This window comes from Siniperca chuatsi, linkage group LG3 (genome assembly GCF_020085105.1).
Source record: "Siniperca chuatsi isolate FFG_IHB_CAS linkage group LG3, ASM2008510v1, whole genome shotgun sequence".
In the NCBI taxonomy this organism is placed as follows: Eukaryota; Metazoa; Chordata; class Actinopteri; order Centrarchiformes; family Sinipercidae; genus Siniperca; species Siniperca chuatsi.
The window spans coordinates 25,974,268-25,999,698 of NC_058044.1; the positions used below are offsets into that span (position 1 = coordinate 25,974,268).

The window sequence follows — 25,431 nt, forward strand, 5'->3', positions numbered from 1 at the left end:
TCTCTCTGGACTGGGGTCGAGGCTACGTACAAGGCACACACACACACACACACACACACACATACACAGCTGCTCGGAACCATGACAGAAGATGACGGATACAGTTGTCGCGGAGGGACAAGTCAAGTTTAGAGATGGAAAAAAGGTTAATTCCTCCAATATTCCTCTTATTTTAGAGCTTCAAAATGTCTTTCCATACTTCAGGGCCAACTAAAGGAACATACGTTGTCATTTATTGATTCTTTACAAACTTCTCCACAGTGGAAGACTCGGTGGGTCGTTCTTCGGAAGCCCTCTCCGGTCGCAGGTATGTGGCAAACCGCTTTTATTTTAACGATCAGCTCTTATTATTCCCACTCAAAATGTGCACATTTTCACAGCGACACAGAAAAATGCAGCTCATTCTTTCAACGGCACTAATGTCATCTGGCTTTCTGCAGTTAAACTAATCACAACTTGTCAACTGGTGCCTTGGCTGTGCGCCACGGGAGCGCATAACGCAACATATCCGCGTCAACACGTGAAGATGTTACGCAATACACCAGCTGAATTGATAGATTTAATTTATTTAATTGACCAAATTCACCTTTATATTCTGGACATAAATTGGGGGTTTCTGTGCCAGCTGGATTTAAGGGTAATTATTTGAAAGCCTTCCATCTGAAAACATAAACTGTGACATTGCCATAGTCTAACACAGGTTTCTCTCCGAAAGCTTGGCAGAAAAAGAAAGCAGCATGTCTTTAAAACGGAATTGGGATGCTGTGAGGACAGGCACTGTGCCTCTCAGCATACACAAACATATGGCTCAAGCTGTAGGCCACTGCTGTGTCCTTGGAGAAACTAGGCAGAGTGGTGGGAATAATGTAGGCTACTCTGCTCTGTATGTGTGTGTGTTGTTGTACTTGTGTCTTAACTTTCATCATCAGCTGTGCCAGTGGATCAGTTCATTGTTTTAGAGTTTGTCATGACAGCTGTGCCACAAACACAGGCAGGCACGCAGCGTGGAGAATACAAAAAAAGTGACGCTGTTGTTATTCTGCATTCTGCTAATAATCACTAAATTGACTTTTAAGCCTGTCGGTCTTTAAAGCTCCTCACTCTGTGTGTGTCCATCCTGTCTCTCTGCATCAGACTGTCTGTCTCTGCTGGTGTATAAGGATAAGAAGAAAGGGAAGGAGAAGGGCCACAAGGAGAGGCTCAATGTGACACTGGAGGTACGTTCAGCTGCAGCAGACCAAAGGCTTCCTGCTGCTGATCTCAAGTGCAGGTGAACCGCACAGGTGGCAGGTTTATTGCAGCTCTTTAGTGTTGTTGCATCACATACCTCAGGCTTTCTGCTGCTGCCATGAGACTGCATGAGACACATGTTGAGCCAGTAGACCAAATAATGTGATGGATGAGCTCATAAGTTTCAGTTTCTCACCTCCTTTAGCTGGAAAAGTATCCACACATAGTTTGTCAAGTGCAGCTATTTCCTTTGTGATAAAAAGAACACAGAATAAAAGAGAATACTGGTGATACAGTTTAAAGATTCTCAGTGTATTTTACTCCGCTCCGTCAGGGGATCTGTGGTGTGGAGCCAGGGCCCGGGTATGACGGGGTATCCTACACCCTCTCCATCCTCTGTCTGGCACACACGCTGGTCCTGGGCTTCACCAGCCGAGATGCCCTGCTGGCCTGGGATGCACGCGTCTGCTACAGCCTCGGAGAAGGTCAGTGGTTTGGCCTTGTGGGGATGTCACAGTCCTTGTTCAAGGATGTGATGTGTGAAGGATCAATGTGTTGAAGGGGAACGTTGGTTCATTAAGATGCAGTTGGAATAACATACAACATTCAGCTAGTTGTTTTGCATCAGGTTAGTTTTTGTGTTTGCAATATGTACCAGAAGAAGTTCCCAGAGAGCTGCACAAAGCTGAAGAGGAGGCTGTTTTCTGTGGATCAGCAGTACTAGCAGCATTCCTCTTATTTGTTTAAAGGAGTGGTTGATTCAGTATTCAGTAATCTGTTTTCCATCACTCTGGTCCTTCTGTATCTGCAAAATCTGCTGTCTCAACTTGGCAACTTTCTTTTCAGTGGAAAGTGGCTAGCCGAGGGAAAAAGGAGAAGGGTGTATAAAGTCCACACAAAGGACTGTGCTAGATAGAGTTGCCCTTATACAAGTTATGAGGTTTATTTAATATTAAAGTGCAGTATAGTTTTTAAGAAATACTGCAACTCAGGGGTCGTTTCTAGTGTAGCATTTAATTGTTGCCCCTTCCTCTAGTTATCCTTTAGAGGCCCTGCACAATAAGAAGTTTTCAAGAAGAGTAAAAAAAAGTCTGTTACCCCGGTAAATTCTGTAGGAAATGATACAGTCTTTTAGATGAACTCCTCCTGCTTGATACAGTTAAGTGCTAAACACCAGCATTTTATCTATTGTTAAAAACTCCTGGCTTTCAATTACAAGTTTGCAGTGGTTCACCCAAGGATTCTAACTTGGACCCCTCACAAATAACTTTTTACCTCTGTCCCAACTTTCCTTTTTAACTTGTCTTATTGAGAAATGTTCTCTCAACCATCATGAATTTTAATTGCATATTTAAATAACTCCAGCCTGATTTTTAACTGCACTTCACAGCCAGGCTGTGAGTTGAATTTACATTTTTTGTTGCAGTACTAGGCAGTACTATCAGTACTTATATTTCTAAACATTTTTCTGAATAGGTAATTCTTCCTCCTCCTTTCCAAAACATCACCTGCAGCATATTTTTGAGGCTCCATCCATATCTCCTTAATCATATTATCCACAAGCATTCTGTTCCTCTGTCACTATGTGAACATCACATAATGCAACCCCCCCTTGAAACTCACAAACTGCAGTTTTCTTGATATTAAGAGCTCATGTTGGAGAACATTTTCCAGGTTCTCTTTCAGTCTGTTCCACAGTCTCAGATGAAGCGAAGTGAACTCACTCTATTAAGTCTCTACATGCAACTCATTTTTTATGAATAAATACTAATTCATGTTTGTCATGTAATTTAAACGTCACTTCTTGTTTTTCAAAGCTTGGTTAAAAAACTGCAAATATTTTAAGGAATACAGCTGCAAGCAGCAATTCAAGGCAACACAGGCCGTTAGAAGTTTAAAGCTTTTGATCTGGACCTGGTCAAATGTGGCCTAGACGTGACAAAAGCAGTGAAACCTCCCTTTTTTGCATTTTCACAAATAGAATGAAGAAAACAATTTTTAATTGTTATGCCACACGCATTTTTTGCATTTGTAGTGTCCCCCTAGTGGTCGATGTGAATAAAACTTTCAGGGTATGTTTCGGGTACTTCTGTGGACATATCCTCTAAGTTTGTTGACTTTGGTCTATTTATGTGTTGAGCCACGCCCTTTTTGAAGTTCATTGGTCAATATCTTGAAAACTAAATAAGATATCAACAAGCCGTATGCAACTTTTGATAAGCTTTGTCCAATGATGATCCACCGAAAATTTAGTAGCAATCGGACCTACGGTTTAGGAGGAGATGTCAAAAATGTGTTTTGCAAAAAATTCAAAATGGCGAAAGATCTAGTTAGACAGACTTTAGTGGTCCAAGAAGCTTTTTTGTCGAGCACATTGAGCTGGACATGTGAGAGAAATTTCAAGCCATTCAGACTTAACGTGTGAGGGGCATGGCCTGTTCAAATTTGCATTTTTGGGCCTTAATTACAGCGCCACCATGTGGTCGATTGGGCTCATATTTCTGTGGAAGCACATGCACATCATTTTCAGTTATTGGGCAGAGTTTCGTGTTTCTAGCTCAATGCAGCTCATGGGAATTTGAGCCGAAGTGGCAGACAAATTAATAATAATAATAATAAACCAGCTCAAACATAAAAGGGTTTCAGCCCCTTCGGGGCTTGAACCCCTAATGATGATGAATATTATTAACTTGGCTCCACTAATGGTGTTGTATGCGCACATGCTGTATATACATACTATTATGTACTACATGGGACACTCTACAGTTTATGTTTAGCTGTGAGAGGGAGAGAAAGACCTTGGCACTGAAAAGTAACATCTGTACAAACAGAGAGATGACAAATTGCAGCAAGCAGAGCTTGCTTGGTTTGTTTTTATGTTCCACCTCATTTATTGTGTGATTGATGTGCTTTCTGATCAATGATACTTCAACTGTCTTTAAGTCAGTATGACAGAGTATGTGAAAACCACTCACACTACACTCTTTTCAAGCTTCTCCTCTCCTCTCTGTCTCTCTCTCTGTCTCTCCTTCAGTCCACAGGTTCAGCGTCAATGTCGAGCCAGGTACCAAACTGGAAAGCGGCCCCGCCTCCCTCCACCTGTGCAACAACCTATTGGTCCTCACCAGAGGCGTCCCTCCTGACGTCATTGGCCACTGGAAGTTGTCGGCCTTGCGTCGATATGGTGCAGTGACAAACGGCTTCGTGTTCGAGGGGGGGACTCGCTGTGGATACTGTAAGGAACTCGTGGACTGTGAAGGTTTTTCTGTGTGTGAATGCGGTCTGCAGCCAAAAAGGGCAATCATTGGTTGATACCATATTTTGATGTCAGTCCCTCAGCATCAAAGAGCTTCTTTCCATGTTCTCATTTTACACCAATATTCAACAATGAGACAGGAAGAAATCCATCACTGGAAGCACCAAGACATGTTGCATTTTGCATAAGCGGAGTTACTCAAACCTCTTAAGCTAACACTGTTGCTCTCTTTACATGTGTATGTATGTTTTGTATTCATCTCGCAAAGCAAACAAAGGGAAACATAGATTTCTGAAAGAGGAAACAAATAGATGGTTTTGGTTTTATTGAAAAATATTTTCTTACTCAGTGAACACTGAGATTTTACTAGCTTGTTTCACATATAAACTTTAGATGATACCTTAAAAAAATACCCTCAAATATTGAGAAAGTGCCTGTAACTTGAGAAAACAGGTACATTTATTAGCTCTGTTCTGGAGCTTTTGATCACATTACATGATCTTCAATAGCAGATGAAATTTGCCCAGTTGTCATGAAATTGTAGACATTCAAGTGTCTATTTTTTCTGAGCACTCAAGGACTTCTCATCCTCCTCGTTCGCTTCAAAGCTGAGCTTCAAGGTTCCCATCACTAGATCCAATTAGTTGCTGTTCTGGAGCTTCCGATCATATCACATCTTGAATCATGATTCTTGAACTAAATGGACCTATTGGTGAGATCTTTTTCTCAAATACTGTTTCCAAGTTGAACCTCTGCTTGTATATTATTCTTTCTCTTACAGAAAGCAACTGAGTAACTTAGGGTGACCTTTAAAGTCTAACCAACCTAGAACTCATTGGACTAGTAACTTTGTCCATGTGATATACAGTCACTTTTTAAGATAGATAGATAGATTTTAGATAAATAAATGCTCCTTTTCGTTTCTCTCCAGTGCTTGCAGGTTGATGGATCTGTCATTTAACACTAACAGACTCACATAAAAACCTGTGATTCATTGCAGGTGTTTATAGAGTAACTTTATCCACGTAAGAAATTACTTTCTATGTATCTATCTATGAACCCACCACGCTGTACGCCTGCCCACCAGATAATGCTGTGTGTGTGTGTGTGGTTGCCAGGGTTTAGGTATCTTCTGAATGTCCAGTTGACGTGGGCATGAATGTGAAGAATGAGAGGCAGTTTTATGTTTTTGGGTGGGGATGTGTGTGTGTGTGTGTGTGTGTGTGTGTGAGAGAGAGAGAAAGACACATGGGCAGCATGATAAGTGTTTAATGGGACAGTATTTGAAGTGTTCATTGTAGGGAAACTTAACTTGTCAACAGATGCTGTGTTCCCGCTTTTATTAAGATACCTGAAAATATGTTTTTTGTAGTGATAACTATCTCCTCGCTGTCGTTTTGTTGTAGAGATAGTGAGTTTGTTTTAAGAGAAAGTTTCTGAGTTCCTGTATGCACTTGTCTGTCTGACTGAGTGTGTGTGTGTGTGTGTGTATGTGTGTGTGTGTGCAAACAGTCTCATGGCTCCTACAGGAATAACCATGAGGTCCACAGGCTCCAGTTTCAGTGTTCTGATGAGCAACATCTATAAATACCAGCCTCCCCTGTAGTGGTCACTCAGCCAATCACATAGAGCCTGCTGGCTAGACCACCAATCATAGCTTTCTCCTTCACTGCCATCTACATATTACACAGCAGCCACTGGGGCAGTAGAGAGAGACCCTCTTGGCATGGCTGCAGAAACAGAGAGTGACAGGAAGAGAGAGATCTGAGAGTCAAATCGGCAAGTGACATTCCTTGCATGAGTGCGAGGTAAAGAAGGGTGTTAGTTTACCTTTTTACATGTTTATTTGTATTTGGTGAGGATATGTGAGGCATTCCAGTGCTTAGCAGAAATCATTGCAAACATTTCAACCTCTTATCCGTGACACTGGTCAGCTCTTTTTCTTGATGAAATTCATTTTGTTTTGTGGTTATCACTGAAGAAAGTTTCAAGCACTCACAGAGTGTTGTCTCACACATCACCAGCCCTTTGTGATGCTGTCAGCAAAAGAAACCAACAACAACTACAAAATTTACAAAATGAAAGCCACAGCAACAATACTGTAGATTTTTACACAATACTGGTTTTGCTTCTGGTCAGATCCGTCTATAATAGGCCTTTTTAAAAGCAGACATTTTGGCATGTCTTTGCAGGAAAAAGTGCTAACATTAAAAACGACTGCATTCCATGACAAACTCCTGCAAAGAAAATCCGTGGAGCTTGAGAGAACACGAGGAGTTCTCACGCAGTGCCTTAGTGTGCTTGAACAGTACAAAATGGCGGAGCATATTACAGCAGACTATCAGGCCATGATCGGTGCAAAGATGTGCAAATGGTGCAGAATATTTGTAATATTAGAGACAAATGGTTCTTTGTTAGGTTGCACTTTTTGAGCGCTGTACTTTGAACCGATGTCTTATAAAAGAACTCCTTTACCCTCTCGGCTCCTTAATTTCCCTCGAGGCCTTTTTGCTCGAGCAAATCAGTAATGCTGCTGTATAAAAATATTTTACCCTTGACTGCCACAGTGCTCTCCGCTGCAGCTGCACTTTGAAAGTCAGCTGCGCCTCGGACGACACGCGTTCTGGCTGCAGAGCTGAAGACTTACACCACAGTGACATGACAAGCCTTTTTACTGCCATGGACACACACACCGAACCGACCGGCCCTGTGAGATAGTGGGCAGTCGTCTGTGCAAAGCCTTTTACTAGGCAGTAATCAGTTGAACTGGAGTCTTTGTGGATGTCTGTTGGACTAGTGCCTTTGGTTACACAGTCAAATGCACACAATGTGGCAGTGTGAATCAGTGCACAGTGATATCAGCACTCCAGCTTCCATTCGATGTGATAATGAAGCCACTGTGTTCTGTAATCGATGATGTTTGGAGCAGAGCCCATGTCTTAGCTAGACAGATATTTTCTGGCTTATCAGGTCCACACGTGTTCATGTTGACCCTGTACCGCACACACATACACACACACACACACACACACACACACACAAACACACACATAGGGCTTCAGATCTTACATGCAGACAACACAGTAATAAATGATCCTCTGCACAGTTTGGATGGCTGTCAAGCCTCGTGATCTAGATAAAAGCAAATTTAAGCTGACATGCTATGCAAGCAATCTTTCCATGTCTCTCAGCGGGCATAAACACACACACACATACACACACCTCATTGTAGTACGGTAGTATGCCGATGCACGTGTGAGGGCGTTTTTCTTGTGTGGTGTTTATAAAGTATTATGCAGCATTTCTTCTGCATACTTTTGAGTGTCATTATAGTTTATCCATATTCTCATTCATCCAGATAAAAAGGTTTCTAGAAGTAAAAGGCAACTTCAACTATTCTAATGTCATGTGACATTAAGGTGTGAATGACCCACAGAGGTTCAATTGTCTCTGACTCTCCACGTGTCATTCGAAGTGTTGAAGCCTCTTGGATGAGCGGTGAAACTTCTTCAAGCTAAAGCAGCTGTCCGCCTGCCTTTGACTCTACTTTTACAGTATATATGTCATTACAATTGCTGTAGAAAGTTGCAGAGTAGTTTAGAGAAACGTTACCTGCTAACTTATGTCAACCAGTGTAGAGGATGGAAGTTGCCTGTGTGAACAAATAAGATGAACATCGGTCCCAAGCAGACAGACATTTGGTTTGCATGGTGTAATCTGACAGAAAAGCTGCTTCTGTCCATATTAAATATAATGTGATACTGTTACAACAAGAAAATAGTATCTGTCTCTTTTAGGATGAGCTGCCATGCAGCTGAACTGAACAGCATATTTGTGAGAAATAAATGAGGACCAGGTCCAACAAGGCCCCTTGGTGTTCATAGCAAATACAAAATACGAATGTGACTGCCAAAAAACGCCCCCTGAGAAAATTAGAGATAATGGAGAAAAACAGCTTATTTCATCCCAACAGATCCTAATAATATTCTTTCTAATGCTAGAATATATCTCTTTTGTTTAAAAGGTTATGATGACATGAAAAATGTTCCAAAATTTTCCAAAAGGCCCTGCCTTTCAAGTCTGCAAAGGTTCTACAAAGGTTGGGATTTTCATACTCCAAAGATAAATGGTGGAGTCATGTTATCACTTAAAGCACAGCACCTTGTGGTGGAAAGGAAGATCTGTGTTAATGAAACACCTTCACCAAATGGCGAACAGATAATTGACTCAATGAGCAATCCATAAAGAAAAAAGATGCCAATACAAGAATAGCCCACACACTTTCACTTGCCAGTTTATTAGGGACACCTAGCTAAAACTAATGCAGTCTAATACATCAGTTCTGCAGTAAGTCCTCCCTTCATGAAGCCTATAATGTTCCGTGTTTGTCCAAACTGTCCAGCTGAATCAACTGAGACGTGTTGATTCAACTGTTGTAGTTCGTGGTGCTGTTGAAATGTATTGTGTTAGACTGAGAGGTGGAGCTGATATTTAGTCTACTCCCATTGATATAAATGGGGTGGACAAAATATTAGAAACACCTCTCCGTCTGCTAACGGTTCTCAGGGTATTATCAATTGAATCAAAATCCACATTTAAGCACGATTGCTCTTTTGCATTTGTTTCTTTTCAGAGTTTCATACAAGCATTATCTCAGCTAATAGCCGTACACTGATATTACACGTGATTGTGGTTTCATACTTCATCTCCTCCCGAAAATATGCTAAAATACATAACGGCTAATGAAGCGAATAGGTTTCCATTACATTTAATGCTCAGTGATGATTCAAGCGAAAAATTCTCTTCATCTCGAAGAACTAAATGACGCTCTGAAAGCATAATAGCATTGAACACATACTTAATAAAAGTAAGTAAAGTGAGTCAAATGTTAAGTAAGTCGATTTTAGTAAGTAAAATGTAACCTTCTGGTTTGATAGATGAGATGGTATTACATTTAGTTTTGTGACCTTTGGAATTTTCTGGAACTGACTCATAAATAAAAACATACTTTTCAGTACTTTTATAAAACAACAGCAGTTTATAAAATCTGTTAATTATATTTAAAACAAAGCAACTTTGCTGACTGGCGTTACTAAGACTGACTCAGATGTTATCATTCCAAAAAATATTCCCAACAATTTCATCTGCTCTACATTCTCAGCTGTTTTTTTGTTTGCATCAGACTCAGTTCCATAAGAACAAAGATGATTTTTTCTGACCGAACCCCTGAGTAAGGGCTTACTTTGTAGCCGTCTTTTCAATATCTCTGCGACGTGACATTTTGACGTTTCATCAGTTTTTTTTTGCTTGTCTTGTGTTTTCTCAGACTCCTACCTCTGTGTGGGCTTGATAGGAGAGTGGGGGCTGAATTGAGAGATGTTTTATGTAACCTTTAGAAGAAAGGGTTGTTGGTGGCACAGAGATCAGCCTTGCCTTTAGAACAGCCTTCTGAACCTCACTGAATATTGTTTGGCCTTGCTCATGAATGTGATTTTACTCGATATTTCACCATTTACTACAGCATTCTTACCTCTGCCGTATGCCATACTGTTTGCTACTGCTTCATGCTGTTTAATTTGGTGATTTTGTAATTTTCCCAGGTTTTGTTTCTCAACTCCATCACCTTTTATGTTTCTCTTTCATTGAAAGTGCTGTCTGTCTCTCTCCCCATCCACCTTCCAGGGGCTGGTGTTTTCTTCTTGTCCTGTTCAGAAGGAGAGCAGATCAGTTTCCTGTTTGACTGCATTGTCAGGGGCATCACCCCCAGCAGGGCCCCCCACGGCATGCGACCTGTCCTGCCAGGTGAAAAACACACACACACACACACACACACACACACACACACACACGCATGCATATAAGCTTTTTCAAAAAATACATACAGAAAATGGCTGCAAACATAAATACATACAATATAAGGAGGAATTTTAGTATTAAATAGTAACATTTGTAGTAGTAATATCTGCAAACAAGACCTACTGTTCTAAACTAAAATACTAGTATGTGACTCTGTGACTTCCATTGTAAAGGTTTACTGCCTGTTTAGTGTGCATGTTTAGCATTTGTGTCGGGCGCCATGCTAACGGAAACGGGTCACCGTGTGGATCAAGGGGTCATGCCTTTGTGTGTGACTTGTGTGCTATTGTAACATACTGCTAATTTACAGGCATTTCTGAGACCGCAACTGTGGAGACAAAGGGTTTAGTGACAGCTGGAAAGTTGTACAGGATACATACCAAGGATCTGACAACTCGGTTACACCTCTGAATAGACCGAGACAAGCCTACCTCACTGTGATACAGTATATATACACACACACACACACACGTCTCAGGATCTGTTTCTGCTAAACTTTGGTAATGATTTAGATTAAATTTATGGAGAATTGATGCCAACATGGAGAAAAGTCTACAGTAACTCCTTTTATTTAGAAGTTTAATTCTCCATTTTCAGCCATTAACTACTGCCAATATCAAACTGCGCTTAACCCATTTTTTGCAGAGTCACTTATCATTTGAAAATATAAAAGTATCTGACTATTTTGTCCTGGACCCAGTTTTCCCATCTCTTTCCATCATTCTGATAGATTTTGACTTTCCTGTCACTAGGTCTTATTTTAATTATTTATATCTTGCTCGTCAGGGAGTTTTCTGCTTGCAGTTTTGTACTGCAGAAGGATTTCAAAAATCAACCCAAAAGCTTGTCTTCCTCAACACATCGACGGCTCACTGTAAGCCGTGCCGTGACATGTTGGTACTTCTACACACTCCTGTGTTTTTTAGTTTACCTAAAGTTATGGAACATAACTAGATTTAAGTCCTGTACTTAAAGGTGGTGATGGTTTTCTTGTAAACAAATAAAGTTTACAAATACAGTTTTAACATTCTGAAACCTGCATTGTTTACATCCATGTTTACATGTCAGCACTCTTCTTCTTCCTGCCTTTTGCTGGTGCATAACCGCCACCTTTAGATCAGTCGAATAATGTGAAATCATTGGCAGGAATGTGCATGCGCGTCCTTGTGTGAGTGTACAAGATGAGACAAAAAGACAAAAATAAGGGCTGATGTTTAGGAGCGGATGAAGGGGCACGGTACAGCCCTTTTTGGCACAAAACCAACTCTCCAATTACATTTCAACTTATCACCCATAATGTGTGATATGTCTCTCTCTCTCTCTCTCTCTCTCTCTCTCTCTCTCATATATATTCATATCCATATATTCAATTCTGTTTATATGTTAATACATTAATAATAGTAATCCAATAATATAATATGATAATGTTACACTGACAGGGTTATTCTGCTGCCTCCCTGGTTACTAATACATCTGTACTTGAGTAGATTTGAATTTACTTATAATAGAGCTTTTTACATTGTGGCTTATTTAGCTGAAGTAAAAGATTGGAATGCTGAACATTAACTTAAAATATACGGCATATGCCTTGTACATGTTGCAAAGTCAGCATCAATATGCAAGGCCTACTGGATTAAACAGACAAAAAAATGACGTGTGTAGCTGTATGGGTGGAGAGAGTTGTGTCAGAATCAATCAGATTGTTGGAAAAAAACAGCATCCAGCTTGAAAATGTCCAGAGTTAAACTTCAGCTTCCCTGCAACATTTATTCTAGTGTCAGTCAACCTGCGTCAGTCTGCTCTGAGGTCCGCTGTAACCCCAGTAACATTCAGCGCTGTGAAGCAGCTATAATTAGCGTATACTAGCAACGTTAGCAAATGTTAACTGACACCTCACATAGCATAGTGGAGAAACTTGGCAACTACACATTAGCGTTAGCTGCTGCAGTCCAGAGGCAGAGATCCAGGGGTTAAGTTGTTGACACCTATACACACAAACACCCTGACCCACTGCAACGCGTGCACGCAGGCAAACACATACACACACACACACACACACACACACACACACACACACACACACAGTATGTATATATAGCAGGCATTAAGTGTGTAATTGGCAGGGTTTTACACTAAATTGATGTTCCAACAGATAGTCCTCTGGGAGATGTTAAATTTACAAGCGGGTGTAACAGTTGGAGACCCACTCACACACATGGCAGACATCTTAAAGAGGAGGCTGATGCATACAGTAGCACTCTTACAACTTCTGCCTTAATATTTCCATTTGTATTAACATACAAAACAGTTTTATGGCTTGGTTTTGTGAGATGTGTCTTTCTAAAAGGCATTCTAGCACACTGAAATATGTTTTCATATCTGATGGCTTTAAAAAACAAGATTAAAATGTGAATGTGAAAATATATCTATTCAGATTTTTATCTACATACTGTACATACCATTGAAATTGTAGTGGATTCATTCACTGCAAAGAGTACTGGCTACAGTCAAAGTGACATTTTTATTACTTATTTATATAGTATTTACAAAATTATTGCTGTACTATATGTTATTATGCAATTTTTTATTGGGGATATTTAGTTAATAGTTAAGTTTGTATGCCAGTGTTTGCATATCTTAAGTTTGGTTAAGAGAAGTTCTGCTTTCTGTTCTTTCTTTAATTCATTTTATAATGTTTCTCTATTCTTTGGCGACCAACACAGCAGCATTAATTTCACTGATTTACATATTTTACAAACATCTCAGTTCCACAGCTGCTTTGCAAAGCCTCTAGGATAAACATTGTCTTATCTGTATTGTTTGCTACAGAAAGGTTTAAAGTTATTTCATTGTGTTCTAAAATATAGGGAGGCATAAGCCTGTCCCATTTTCTGGATATTCTTATTTAGTATACATACAAAATACTGTATGATGTATTAAACTCAGGATTATTTGGATCATTTGGACAGTAGTTGGTTTAATACAATAGAGAGTAGAGAAAATAGTTTTGAGATAAAAATTTGTTCTCACCCCTTTTACTTAATGATTCAGGTAAGATGATGGACAGTGAAACTGGCTTTTAATCAGCTGTGTGCATAAATCTGCATCTTGTCTTCATTCTCTTTGCTTACACACTCTGAAGGTCTTATGTTTTTGTGCTCTTTTTGTGTTTGTGCATATCTGTATGTACTGTATAAACAGTAGATCCCAATGCTGACCCAGTGTCAGCAGAGGAACGAATCAACCAGGAGGCATCAGAGCTGGAGAAAAGACTCAGCATGTTGTCTCACTGCAGCCTAGCGAGCAGCACAGGTACGTTATTCTATTAACTTCACCTTAGGTTATATATCCAATATGTAACTCATGAGCACTATATGGTGCATCAGAGGGGCCGTATGCATCATCCCTTCAGATCTTGATGTAGTTTGTCATGACGTTTTGGGATTTGCTATAAATCATGAATCTCTTACTCATCATTGCATCCTGTATGGTGAGGCTGGCTGCCCTTCTGTCCACACAAAGGCAATCACTGGTCCATTCTGGGAAAGTTTTGTCATAATTACGTATGTGTGTTAGTCAGAAATGTGAAGCTCAGTGTTGTCAGAGGTCCCATGATTCATTTTTGCTGACTACCTCTAAAGGTCAGAGAAAGTTTGGAAAAAATAACTTGATGATTTCTGCCATCACTGCATTGAAACGCCTGCAAAAGACTCGTACGGTTGCAAACACTTAATTGAAAACTGATTTCACAGGGCCATAATATTTTGTATCCAGAGCAAAATTAAAGACATGATTTATATATTAAACGCACAGTATGTAATTTCTGCCACTAGGGGTCTCTCACATCAAAACAATAACAAAAGACGTAGTTTGATGAGGTCGTGAAGTAGCGTGGGATCATGGGAGTTGTTGTCTTCATTGTTAAACAACCACCATTGCCGATGAAAATCTATCTGACGTGACAGAAATCATGTTCGCGGATGAGGTAATGCATTAAAGCTTTATGGGGAGAGCTTCGGTGACAGAACGTGCGCCATACGGCATTGAATAATCGTGCTCCATCACAAGTGAGCAATACAAATAATAATAAAGAATAGAGTGGCTAGCTAGCTAGTTCGCCGACTTCCTTCCTCACTCTCTGATGTATCATCTGGTGTTTCCCGTGTTTCCCTGGAAGTTATAGCAACTAGAGGGGGTAAAGGGGACATGACGCCATTGACAGGCGACCAAATGAAACGCACCATTCACTTGAATAAAATTACGGATTTCTCTGGGTTTGAACATTGGTGGAAATGTTTGGGATAATGTGAGTACACAACTCAACAAAATATATAACGTAAGTCTAGTCGTTTTTATACATTTTAATGCGGAAATGTTACATATTATACCTTTAATTATCAAACGTTCTGTGTACAGCAGTTTAACTTTGTGGCTGGTGTATAAGGATGAATGTATTTCAGTGTGTGTGTGTGTGTGTGCAGATTGGTTAATAAATCACTTCATCAGGATCTAATAACTTTAAAATCTTCAGCTTCCACCTACAGCTGCAGCACATCTGTTGCCGGGGACGACCAAAGCAGCATCTCCAGTTCCTCCTCCAGCCAATCAGATGCGAGCTATGGAAGCAGACTTCCATTTTGGGTGGAGCCTTTAGCTAGACCGCACCTCTCCAACGAGACAGCGTCAAGCTCCTCCACGCTGAAGGCTTTGACCAGTTCAGATGACCGGCTTTATGCTACTGTGATGGGAAGCTCCGGGACTAGTCCATCCTCCGCCCAGCTCCACCCTCGTGGTCTCCATGACAGCGGGCGGCAGAGCTCATTAGACAGTGGGATTGGGATAGCGACAGGCAGTCAGTCGTCTTACTCAGGGAGCTTCTCTTCGTATACGGGGAGTTTGGACACGACCAGCCAGGGAGGGGGGGAAGAGTTTGGCTCCTTGGCCAGCCTACCTGCTCCTCCTCCTCCTTCTTCACCTCCTTCTGTTCCTCCCCCTTCTCCTTTTCAATCCACACTCACCCCAGAGAACAGTTCTGCTACTTCCTCTTCCTCCCCTTGTGCCTCCAGGTCTAGCTCTTGTGCGTCTTGGGGGCGCAGTGAGGAGTATCAAATCCCCAGCCTGCTTAGACTGCGGTATGACACCCCCAGGAATCTGCTCCAGAGCCTGAACCTGAGGGAACCCTCCGCTAGAGAAGACCCACCTGAGCTGGGCAGGGACAGAAGGAGCAGTGGAGATGGAGGGGATAGTCAGGGACAAAGGTTCAGCAACAGCCCCACAGGACCCACGGCTCAGCTTCAGGCCATGATGCAGCGCTCCCACTCCTGGGGCAGTGAGAGGGCACCCTCTGTGGACAGTGAAGGAACGTCCACACAAATAGCCCTGCTGGTGCCTGGAGACTTGGTTTGTGGAGGAGCACAGGTACTGGCAGTCTCACACGCTTTTAATACATCAATAAACCAGTCAACCAATCAACCAACCAAGCAGAATATAGCATATCAGAGGTAGTATTATCAGATAATGTATAATGCCTTTTGAGTCTCCTTTAAAATTAAAACCCCTGTTCAGAAATCATCAGTTATATTTTACACAGGCTGGATTAGTGGGACCAGAGAACATATGCCTTTTTAAACATTTTTATAATACTAGAGTCTAATCACCCCGAGGAGATTTGGTTAATCACATCACAATCCAAGAAAATGTAAACAGATCATTATGTAATTGAAGCTCAGCTCTATAGAGAAATCCTCCGACTTCAAGGGAATTTTGTTTCTGTGCTAACATTTGCATTAAGTGTGGAGTCTGTTTGCAAATCATCATGCTAATCATTTACTCCAGCTCTTGGGTTTGCTCCCACAGATGCTAATCTGTCCCTAATGTCTTCTTAAAGTTTCTGCTTGCATTTATTAAGCCCGCAGTGGCATTTTTTAAATTCTTGTGCTCATAAATGGGATGTTATGTAACTATCCCTTGTGCTAATAAGCTAGGATGTGTTCCTTGGTAGAATTGTGGTTTGGATGTTGAGGGATGAGGAAAGAGGCAGGGTGAGTACAAGTGATATGCTGAGGTTACCATGTCAGCACCTGCTGTCACTGATGTTTAGCTGTGTTATAGTCGAGGCACCTCAGTGAGACACTGCTGTAAATCTGGGAGCAAGTATCTGTCTTTGTTTGCTCTCACAAGCAACAAAGTTCAAAACCATATTTTACAGTTAAAGATTTGGGTTCTGTTGTTCTAGTATGCTAGATCTGTTTGATCCTGGGAACATTTTTACTTTCAAAATGGAGAAAAGAGGCTCTGCACATTTAGGTCCAGTCTTAGGTATTTAATAATAAAGTCAAGCTTTAGGTTACTAGACCCTCATCAGGGCAAAAAAAGGACATATGACACATTTACATGCAGTTCACAATTGTACTTCTCAAGTTCCAAATACATAGGAAGCTCCACATATACAGTATAACACAACAAGACTAAGAGTCTACAGCCATGCCGGCGGCTCTGTGAGGCTGTACTTAGGCACGGTGGTGCTTTGAGCTAAATGCCGCATGCTAACATGCTCACAATGACAACGCTAAGATGCTCATGTTCAGACGGTGTAATGTTTACATCACCCATCATCATCTTACATCATCTTAGTTTAGCATGATAACATTTGCTAATTAGCACCAGACACAACAGCTGAGGCTGATGGGAGTGTCATTAGTTTTACTGGGCAAATTACATTTTTTACCTGATGATGACACTAGATGAAAAGGGATCACCATAGTCAGTAAGATTCATCCTCTGGGCACCATGGATATCTGTACCGAATTTCATGACAATCCTTCCAGTAGCTGTTGAGATAGGCCTATTTCAGTCTGGACCAAAGTGGTGGACCGACCAACCAACAGACTGAAATTGCCATCCCTAGAGGGGAGGAAGCAACAGGAATAAAGTGCAGGACCCAGTACTACAACCCTGAAACACATCACTCCATCCATAGCACAATGCCCATATCAAAGCCTACATTTAAACTTAACCTAACAGAACCTTACATGTGTATTCAATAACGTTCTTGGCAATCTATACCCTGAAAATGAAAAAAAAAAAAATCATTAAAAGTATCAAGGTTAAGCTGAAATGAAAAAACTGAAAAACACTTCACTATACAATACCACTACAAAAGCCAATTTGTAGAGGCTTGAAACGATCATTTTTTTAGTTTATATTGCATGAGATGTCGATTCAACTGGATGGTAATTTTTGAGGCCATAGTTTGCCATAGAGTGTTGTTCAGCAAATTGCCAATTAAGTGTCTTTTAGTCAGTCTCGGTGAGGGTCTTTTCTAATGCAGTTTTCTTCTGTTTGGCCTTTGTAATTGTAACTTTTCACCCTTGCCGTATTACGTAATTTTGCAGTGTTTAAGGCTGATGCACCAGCAGTTCAAGCAGCAATTATCTGGCCTCTTTACGTACACACTGCTACTTGCTCTTGAACCTAATGACTCACTTGGGTGGCTGCCTTTGTAATTGGGATTTACAGTAGTCAATGGCTTAAAGGCTCATGGAGAAGCTGAAAATACTGCAAAAAACAAAAAAGGAGCAGAAAAGCAGGAAGAATGACACTTAAACATAATCATTTCTGTTTAAAATATACTTGCTATTTTGTGATTCAAACCGGGGATCACTGGCATTATAAACCATTACCACCACACCAGAGGACTGAAAAAACAAAACCTTGTTTTAACCATTTGTTAGCTTGCTTTTTAAGACCACACACCAGCTCATACTGTACTAACAGTGTATTGTAGTGGCTGCCATCCTGTAATCACAGCATGCAGTTTAGTCTCCAGTCCAAGTGACTTTGCACGACTTTTGGTCTGAAAACCACAGGGCGTGGAAACATGGGTGAGAAGATTCAAACACCAGACAGAAGTGACAGTGAGTTAAAGCCAGGTCCTTCTCACTGTGAGGTGACAGTGCCACCCGCTGAGCCACTGAACCGCCAATATAGACAAACAATAATTATAAAAAAACGAGGTGTGGGTTTGTATTAAAAACCTGTCTAGAGCTGGTGTTGTTTTCCCTTTGATACTTTTGTCTGAAACCTCAAAAGCCCTCAGAAGAGACTTCTCCACATTGTCTAATTCATTTTCTGATGGGTTGTGAAAAGCCTTTTCCGGACTTGTAGCGAGCAAATTATCATCAGAGCAGGAGAGGAGGCAGCATGTCTTGTGATTTCTGACAGCTTGTGTAGGAGTGTGTGTGTGTGTTCATTATACATCATGTGTATGCTGGAGAGAGAGAGCGAGAGCAAAAGGGGACAGAGAAAGTTAATGAGTAGTGATGAAACCGACAGAAACCCTCGGAGAGGAGAATCCTGTTGTACGAAACACAAATGAGTTTTCTTTATTCATCATTCCCCGACTCTCAAGTGTCAGCGGTTCAATGTGGCAAAAACTACACATCCTTCATGCTGGTTAATGAGGCGATGCCTGATTCCACAAGTTGTATTATGTCCGTCGGAACAAACCATATGACAGATAATATTCCTGAAGTTCGATATTTGCTGCTGTAAGCAGGAGAAAATGGTAAATTGGGACACATTGTCAGAGATTTCTCATGTCTGAGCCAGCCACCCTTTTGTCTCTTGTCTGCCACCTCTAAAGATGTCAGCTCTGTATCACCCTTTTTTCTTCACCTCATGCCCCCCCGCATCAGTTCTTTTCGAAGCCTCTCTGTCCACAGCCGCTTACAATATCTCACCTCTCCGTATTTCATTTCTCACCGGTTTGAAAAGTAAGCAAGCTAACAATGTTGAATGTTGCAGTGAAAAACAATTAACCCTGCCTCTGCCATAACCTCTCTTGTCTCCCCACCCAGTGCAGTCAAGGTTTGGACAACTACATTACACCAGAGCAGTGGCGGTGGACGAGGAACAGATGCTTGACTCAGGTAAGATTTCATCTGCCTGCTTTAGATCTGGGTTTTATAGAGCCATAAAAAAGAGCTTTTGTATGCTTAAAGCAAGCAAGGTAACATTTGAAAGAAGAAACAACACGCTTATTCCTCTTACAAATGAAAAGTTGAATTATAAAGTGTAAACTTTGTAAAGGTTTAACCAGTTCTAGAGTGCTTTGAAAGTACAGTTTTTGTCATTTATTTTCTAGGTTGCCAACTCACCATCAGGCCTGTCACCTTCTGCAGATACACAAGGTGTGTTTGTGAATGCAATTAGTGTGCTTGGGTCCTTTGTACTTTACTAGAGTATTTCCATTTTATATGTCTATTCCACCACATTTCAGTGGTAAATATTGTACATTGTACTCCACTACACTGGGAACCTTGAAAAAATATTTGCACCGGGGCCAATCGCAATTATGTTACGCTGCAGTGTTCATGCATCAGTAATAATAATCTAATAAGATCATATATTATTTTGTAGCACTGACAGGGGCCATTCTGCTGCATAATGAGTTCTTTTACTTTTGATACTTTGAGTACATTTTGCTACTTATACTAATACATACTTGTACCTAAGTAAGCTTTTAAATGAAGATCTTTCCTGTAATGGAGTATTTTCACATTGTTGTATTGTTACTTTTACTTAAGTAAATGATCTGAATACTTCCACCACTGCTCTCCCTGTGTCACTGTAGCCAAGTGAGACAGTGTCAATACAAAACATTAATGTGCTAAAAATGTGTTCCCAGAGCCTCCTCTCTGTGTGAGGGAGGAACATGATGACATTGGGGATGCTGGTGATAAGTTGGCAGGTCTGAAGAGGTCGGTGCCCTCTCTGCCACCCTCTGGCCCTCCGCCTCTGCCTGTAGCATTCAGCATGCATAGGCCAACATCAGCCTGTGGTAAGAAAATTACCAAATTTCTGATGAGTAAATTGTCATGTCGGATGTTTTCCAGCTCTAACTCATTTGTCTTGGTGTTTTTCTATCAAGAGTAGCTTACTGCTGATATACTGACACTTTATTCTGCTTTATCGAGTGGGCAACCAGTTTAACAGCTATCCTCTTGGATTTTTCCTTCAGGTATGTTCCCGTCTGCCCATGAAGCTCCTCCGTCTGTGTCCCTGGACACTGGGCTCCATAGTGACAGCACTGTTAATTATGTTAACATCCCCATTAGCCCCCTACCAGCTAAAACTAACAGAGAGCTCCTCTACTCGGAGCTGGACCTGCAGGAGCCCGGCTCAGCTCCAGTCTCCAGTCCGTACAGTGCTGTCAGAGGTAGCACTTTGCAGCTCTGCAGACCCAGTAAGAACACCGAGCCTTAAATGGCCGTTTTAGATCTCTAATTGTCCTGTCCTGCTGCTGATTTCTTTTCGATCTGGCTTCTGTGGGAATGTCTTTATGTCAGCTTTTGGGTACTATGTCTCCGCCACCCATAGGCCTAATGTATTATTTGCATACACACATTATAGTTTATGACACACTGTATACATTTATAGATTCATGAAGGGTAGTAAACAAAGGGCTAAGGAAAATAGAACTGGAATATGAAAAAAAGTTTGATTAATTTGGCTAAAATGTCATCTGTCTTTCTTAACCACTTGCTGGTTACTGGCAGGGTGGTTGATTTGTTAACTATGCTACCAGTATGTGTATTGATTCTTACAAATATACAACCAAAGAAATAGATGACACTGCTACAATTATGACAAAACTATAATGCTATTGCTGCTTATTTTCCTGCTTACCTCTTTGTTTGTATAGGCTATATTTTAACAAAGTGTATGGAAATGTTTTCTTTGCAATTCATATAAAGTAGGGACAGTTCAGTACACTGAATGAATGGGGAGAAACAATTTATTCATGTAAAACAGACATGAATTAGATTTTTAGTGCTAGTTCAGAGCCTAATTTATGTGGTATAATCAGACATTTTTGGATTGTGAAAAGGAGCAATTTACAGCAGTCTAAATGTATTAAAATGCTCAAGTGTGAAATGGCATATTAAGGAGTACATCTTAAAAATATTGTATGCATTTTTACAGTCAGATGAAATGAACAGTTTACAGTTATATTCCAGCACTACCAATGAAGAAAACGTTGTCGGAAAAAATAGTGTATGGTTTAGGTTAATACAGGGTGAACAATGCATGTCAGGGATTGACAGGTCACTGCATGTTTTTCCTGCACGTGACAATTTTAAGTTAAAGAACACATGACACAAAGTAGTAGTTTTCTCTTTTCTCCCCATTTAACCACTGATTTCCCAACCAGAAGAGGGCTCCATCAGGTACGCCCACCTCGACATCTCTGCCATGGAAACAGCTCACAGAGTGGGGGCGGAGCATGTTCAGGGCAGGGAGGACAGACTGACTCAGCTGGAGAGCAGGCGGCGAGGGCCACCAAACAGACTCTGCAACGCTCAACTCGATGACACTTCAAAATAGGTTTTTTTTTTTTATTGCTGATTCTCTCCATCTCTCTGAATAAGCTATAACGCTCAACTGCAGTTGATCAACATACCAATCGTTGTTGTACTTAAACACACCCACAGTTTTGCCTGTGTAAAGAAATTCCCACTAACAATCCATTCCACTAAGAATAAGAAGAAAATAGGAAATGTCTGGGAAGTCTCTTATGCAGCTGCCATCTTGGATGTGTTTTGTGTTCTGTTAGTGTTGTAATTTCTCATATACTTGTACTTAAATTAGTGTGTCCTGCATTTCTCTTTATGACTTTCACCCTACAAATGTTTTTTTTGGCTGCATGGCACTTGTCTGCTGAGGTCTGCCTTTTTTAAGATTCTCTCAGGATGACTGTTGCTTTGGTATAAATGGCCTTAATTATGAGGGAATGGCACCAAAAACAAATGTTTACCACTGATATTATAGATACAAGACGAAGATAGACAGCAGCTTTGCTTCGCGTCAAGCTATAATTTGTTAAGATGGAATTTCTTTTAAATTTACTTTCTTCAGACTATTTGGGCCGGGCTCTATTAGTTGTTACCTCTCTTACCAAGAGGTCACAAACTGCTGTTATTTAAATTCAAATTATTTATCACAGGGTTGAAGCAGAATATGATCACATAATGAGATCAAGCCCCACTCATCGCACTGACACCTTACAAACGACTGTTAAGAGTCCCAGCTGGCTTGGCTATCATTCCACATCAGATCGTAAAAGCATTTGATTGAAATAAGCATCTTAGAGTTGTGCAAATTACATTAATCCAGGCCCATGTGGCCCAAGCAGGACATGACTGAGTAATCAGCCAGCCAGTAACATTATTCATCACAGTAATCAATGTCTCTGCTTCTGCTCTGTGAGAGGGCAGGAATTGATAAATGGAAAAGCACAGTGTGTGTTCCAATTTCTCACCTCCCTCTTGATATCATCAGGACAAATTGTCCAATATTTGACGCTAATTTATTTTTATGGTGGCAGTTCCCCACCGGTGTGTCTGAGGAGGAGACGAGGAGAAAGAAACAACATGATGATGAGTTAGAAAAACTTAACATTTTACCAAGAATAGCCTGTTAATGTCACTACAGGGACTGCTTTCCTCGACAGGACTTGTAAATAATAACTGCATTTATTTATGCCAAGACAATATGAATAATATTAAACTATATTTTTAAAATATGACTGTTTGTATGTTGTTGGCAACACTGAATATTAAAGATTGCTGTTACATTTCCAGGTTTCAGTGCTTCTTACCTGTATCTGCAAAGCATTCTTCATTTTACATTGATTAGACAATAGCAGTAATAACATTACAATATTTCCGCAGACCAAGGTATGAGTTGCTACAGTAGTAACAGCCTATCTGATGTAGCATTTATTACTTGCACAGCGAACGACAGACAGGTGTGGATAAATTGTCTTGCCACCACAATGTGCCTATATTCCATCCCTCAGCAGCTAAACTACATCATCTAGTGAAGAGTGACTCAGCTGCTGCTGTCCATCTCTCACCTACCGCCCCCACAAAATTTGGCTTTCTTGGAGTACTGCCACATTTTCAGCCAGACATTCCTTCTACACCTGCCTGCCATTAGTTGTACAAATACATGTTGCTACAGAGTACCAGACTAGTATGTAAACTGTTCCATATTTATTTGATCTGTGCCATAACTGATAATCTCACCAGTTAGTTATCACAATAAGTGCAGCTGATTCATAAGGAATTTCTCATATGTATATTATGTACAAGCAATTCATTCATTCAGCTATTTCTAAACAAATCAACAACTAATATCACTAGAAAAGTAGAAAACACTGAGTTTTTTTTTTTTTTTTTTTACAGTAGTTGAAGGGGAATGTTGTGTGTGGTTGTAGAGGGAATTATTTCAGTTCATTCAACCTTCACTGATGTGATGACCATGATCTGAGCTTCTCAGAGCTCATTGTGCTCGAGTCCCTGACGAGAGATCTTGTTGGACAAGTCCTGCATATGTTTCTTCATCTGAAATCAGAGAATGAAAGACATGCATGTGACCATTTAACTGCAAGATAAATTCAAAGACAATATATGTTAATACCTAGTGATACTTTCATGGCATAAAGCTCCATCCCAAAAATGAATAAAGCTGACACATTTATCAGTCAAAATGTACTTTGAAACTGTTGAAACATTAGCTGGCATACCAAATAATAAATTAGCAGCTGTACCATTGCCAATGTTCAAGCATTGAAAACTAATTATGGACTTCTCATTAGCTACAATACAAATTATACTTTAACTATAACCATACATTTTCCTTGTGTGAGGTTTGATGAAAACCATTCCTGATAGAGCTCTTGAACAGTTTCCAACAGCCTTTATTTTATTACCAAAAACTGTTGTGTTGCAACTCCAGAAATAAGAGACTCTGCTCTTCTACGACAGGAACAATGTCAGGTGTCCTTAACCTTTGTCCCCTATTTCTTACTGCATTTTCTCAGCACTATAGCAATGTTCTATTCCTTGCTCATTTTGCAACATCATTAGTTTCTACCGCAGGCGAGCAGTCAACCAGTGGACAGTAGTAGCTTTGTGGTGTTTGATGGCAGAATGTAGAGCAAGACCTTTTTATCCCTCCTTACCTTGTAGCCCATCTCCCTGGTCTTCTCAGCGAGTGTGTTGTACTTTTCCTGGTTCCTCTTGATGTGCTCTTTGTCTCCTGAAGTCTCCACGTGTCGCAGCTTCTGGTGGGAAAGCTCCAGCTGCTCCTGATAATGGCTGTGCTTCTCCACCTTGGTCTCAAAGTGACGCAGCTCCTCCTAAGTGAACAAGGAAAGGAGGGCAGCGAACACAGAGGGGTGTAAGTTTAGTTCACCTTCAATTACATGCACAGCTGGATATGGGAGCTGCTATGCATCTGAAGTAGTGACTGGAGAGGAAATGTCACAGAGAAAACTCTAGCTGCATGTTTCCCTGTGATACATCTGATCTTGAAGACAGATATCTTTTAAAAAATGTAACTGTTAATTTAAAAAAAAAAAAAAAAAAAAAAAAAAAGTGAGTTCACTGTGATTCTCTGCTCAAGGGCCAAAAGGTGAAATGAGCACAATGAGAGATAGGAGAGTGGAATACTTGTTCATTTCAAATGTGTAATGCATAAAATGTGATCATGATAATGTGCACTCTAGGCTTAATGGCTTACCATACACATATAGTACTTAGCTACCAAGTACACTGCAAAAGTTAATGCACTTGATTAAAAAGTTTCTAAGAGTTGTATTCTAAGAAACAAAAAGTGTTATCAAATTGGTGAAAGTATAAGTGTACAAAGAACTGTCAGTGATGCAAGAGCTACCTTGAGAGAGTCCAGCTCATTTTCGCTGAGGTTGGCTCTCTTGGCAGCCTCCCACAGTTCAATCACACGAGGCTCCCGAAACTCTACAGAGGAAGAACCGACAGAGAGAAAGATGAAGAGATAAACAGGCCAAGGAGACAGTTTGGAGCCTCACTAATACTTGCACACTCAAGAGGGAGGGAGCTTTGAAGAGGAGCAGTCACAGATGTTTTATAAGATACAATAACAACAACGTCAAGCTACCCTAGTTACTTAATCACACACACACAATATAAAAGAGAAGAAAACTGCTTGCATTCACATCTCAGCTTCAGGTGCTGTCACAGATTTCTCTTTACTCCACAACT

The 25,431-nt window shown here is 40.6% G+C and overlaps 2 protein-coding genes across 3 annotated transcripts in view; one reads left to right on the forward strand and one right to left on the reverse strand.

Annotated features, from left to right (window-relative positions):
* Window positions 1–22,979, forward strand: dok7b (docking protein 7b). Of its 2 annotated transcripts, none has more exons than XM_044190530.1 (13): window positions 1–145; window positions 262–307; window positions 1,135–1,217; window positions 1,565–1,715; window positions 4,265–4,465; window positions 10,169–10,288; window positions 13,547–13,654; window positions 14,874–15,760; window positions 19,201–19,272; window positions 19,488–19,533; window positions 20,031–20,183; window positions 20,364–20,588; window positions 21,558–22,979. In XM_044190530.1, exons 1-13 carry the CDS (start codon window positions 92–94, stop codon window positions 21,728–21,730), a joined length of 2,319 nt encoding a protein of 772 aa, XP_044046465.1. In that variant the 5' UTR covers window positions 1–91; the 3' UTR covers window positions 21,731–22,979. The 2 variants fall into 2 exon arrangements, with proteins under 2 accessions (XP_044046465.1, XP_044046464.1); XM_044190529.1 differs by having other exon boundaries at window positions 2–145; window positions 13,544–13,654.
* The window catches only part of lrpap1 (low density lipoprotein receptor-related protein associated protein 1), a 12,559-nt gene continuing 8,250 nt past the window's right edge, over window positions 21,123–25,431 (reverse strand). The window contains exons 6-8 of the mRNA XM_044190533.1: window positions 25,085–25,167; window positions 24,372–24,548; window positions 21,123–23,751 (exon numbers count right to left, since the gene is read on the reverse strand). Of these exons, the coding sequence (XP_044046468.1) occupies window positions 23,683–23,751; window positions 24,372–24,548; window positions 25,085–25,167 (329 nt within the window). The 3' untranslated portion in view covers window positions 21,123–23,682. The remainder of the gene's footprint in view (window positions 23,752–24,371; window positions 24,549–25,084; window positions 25,168–25,431) is intronic.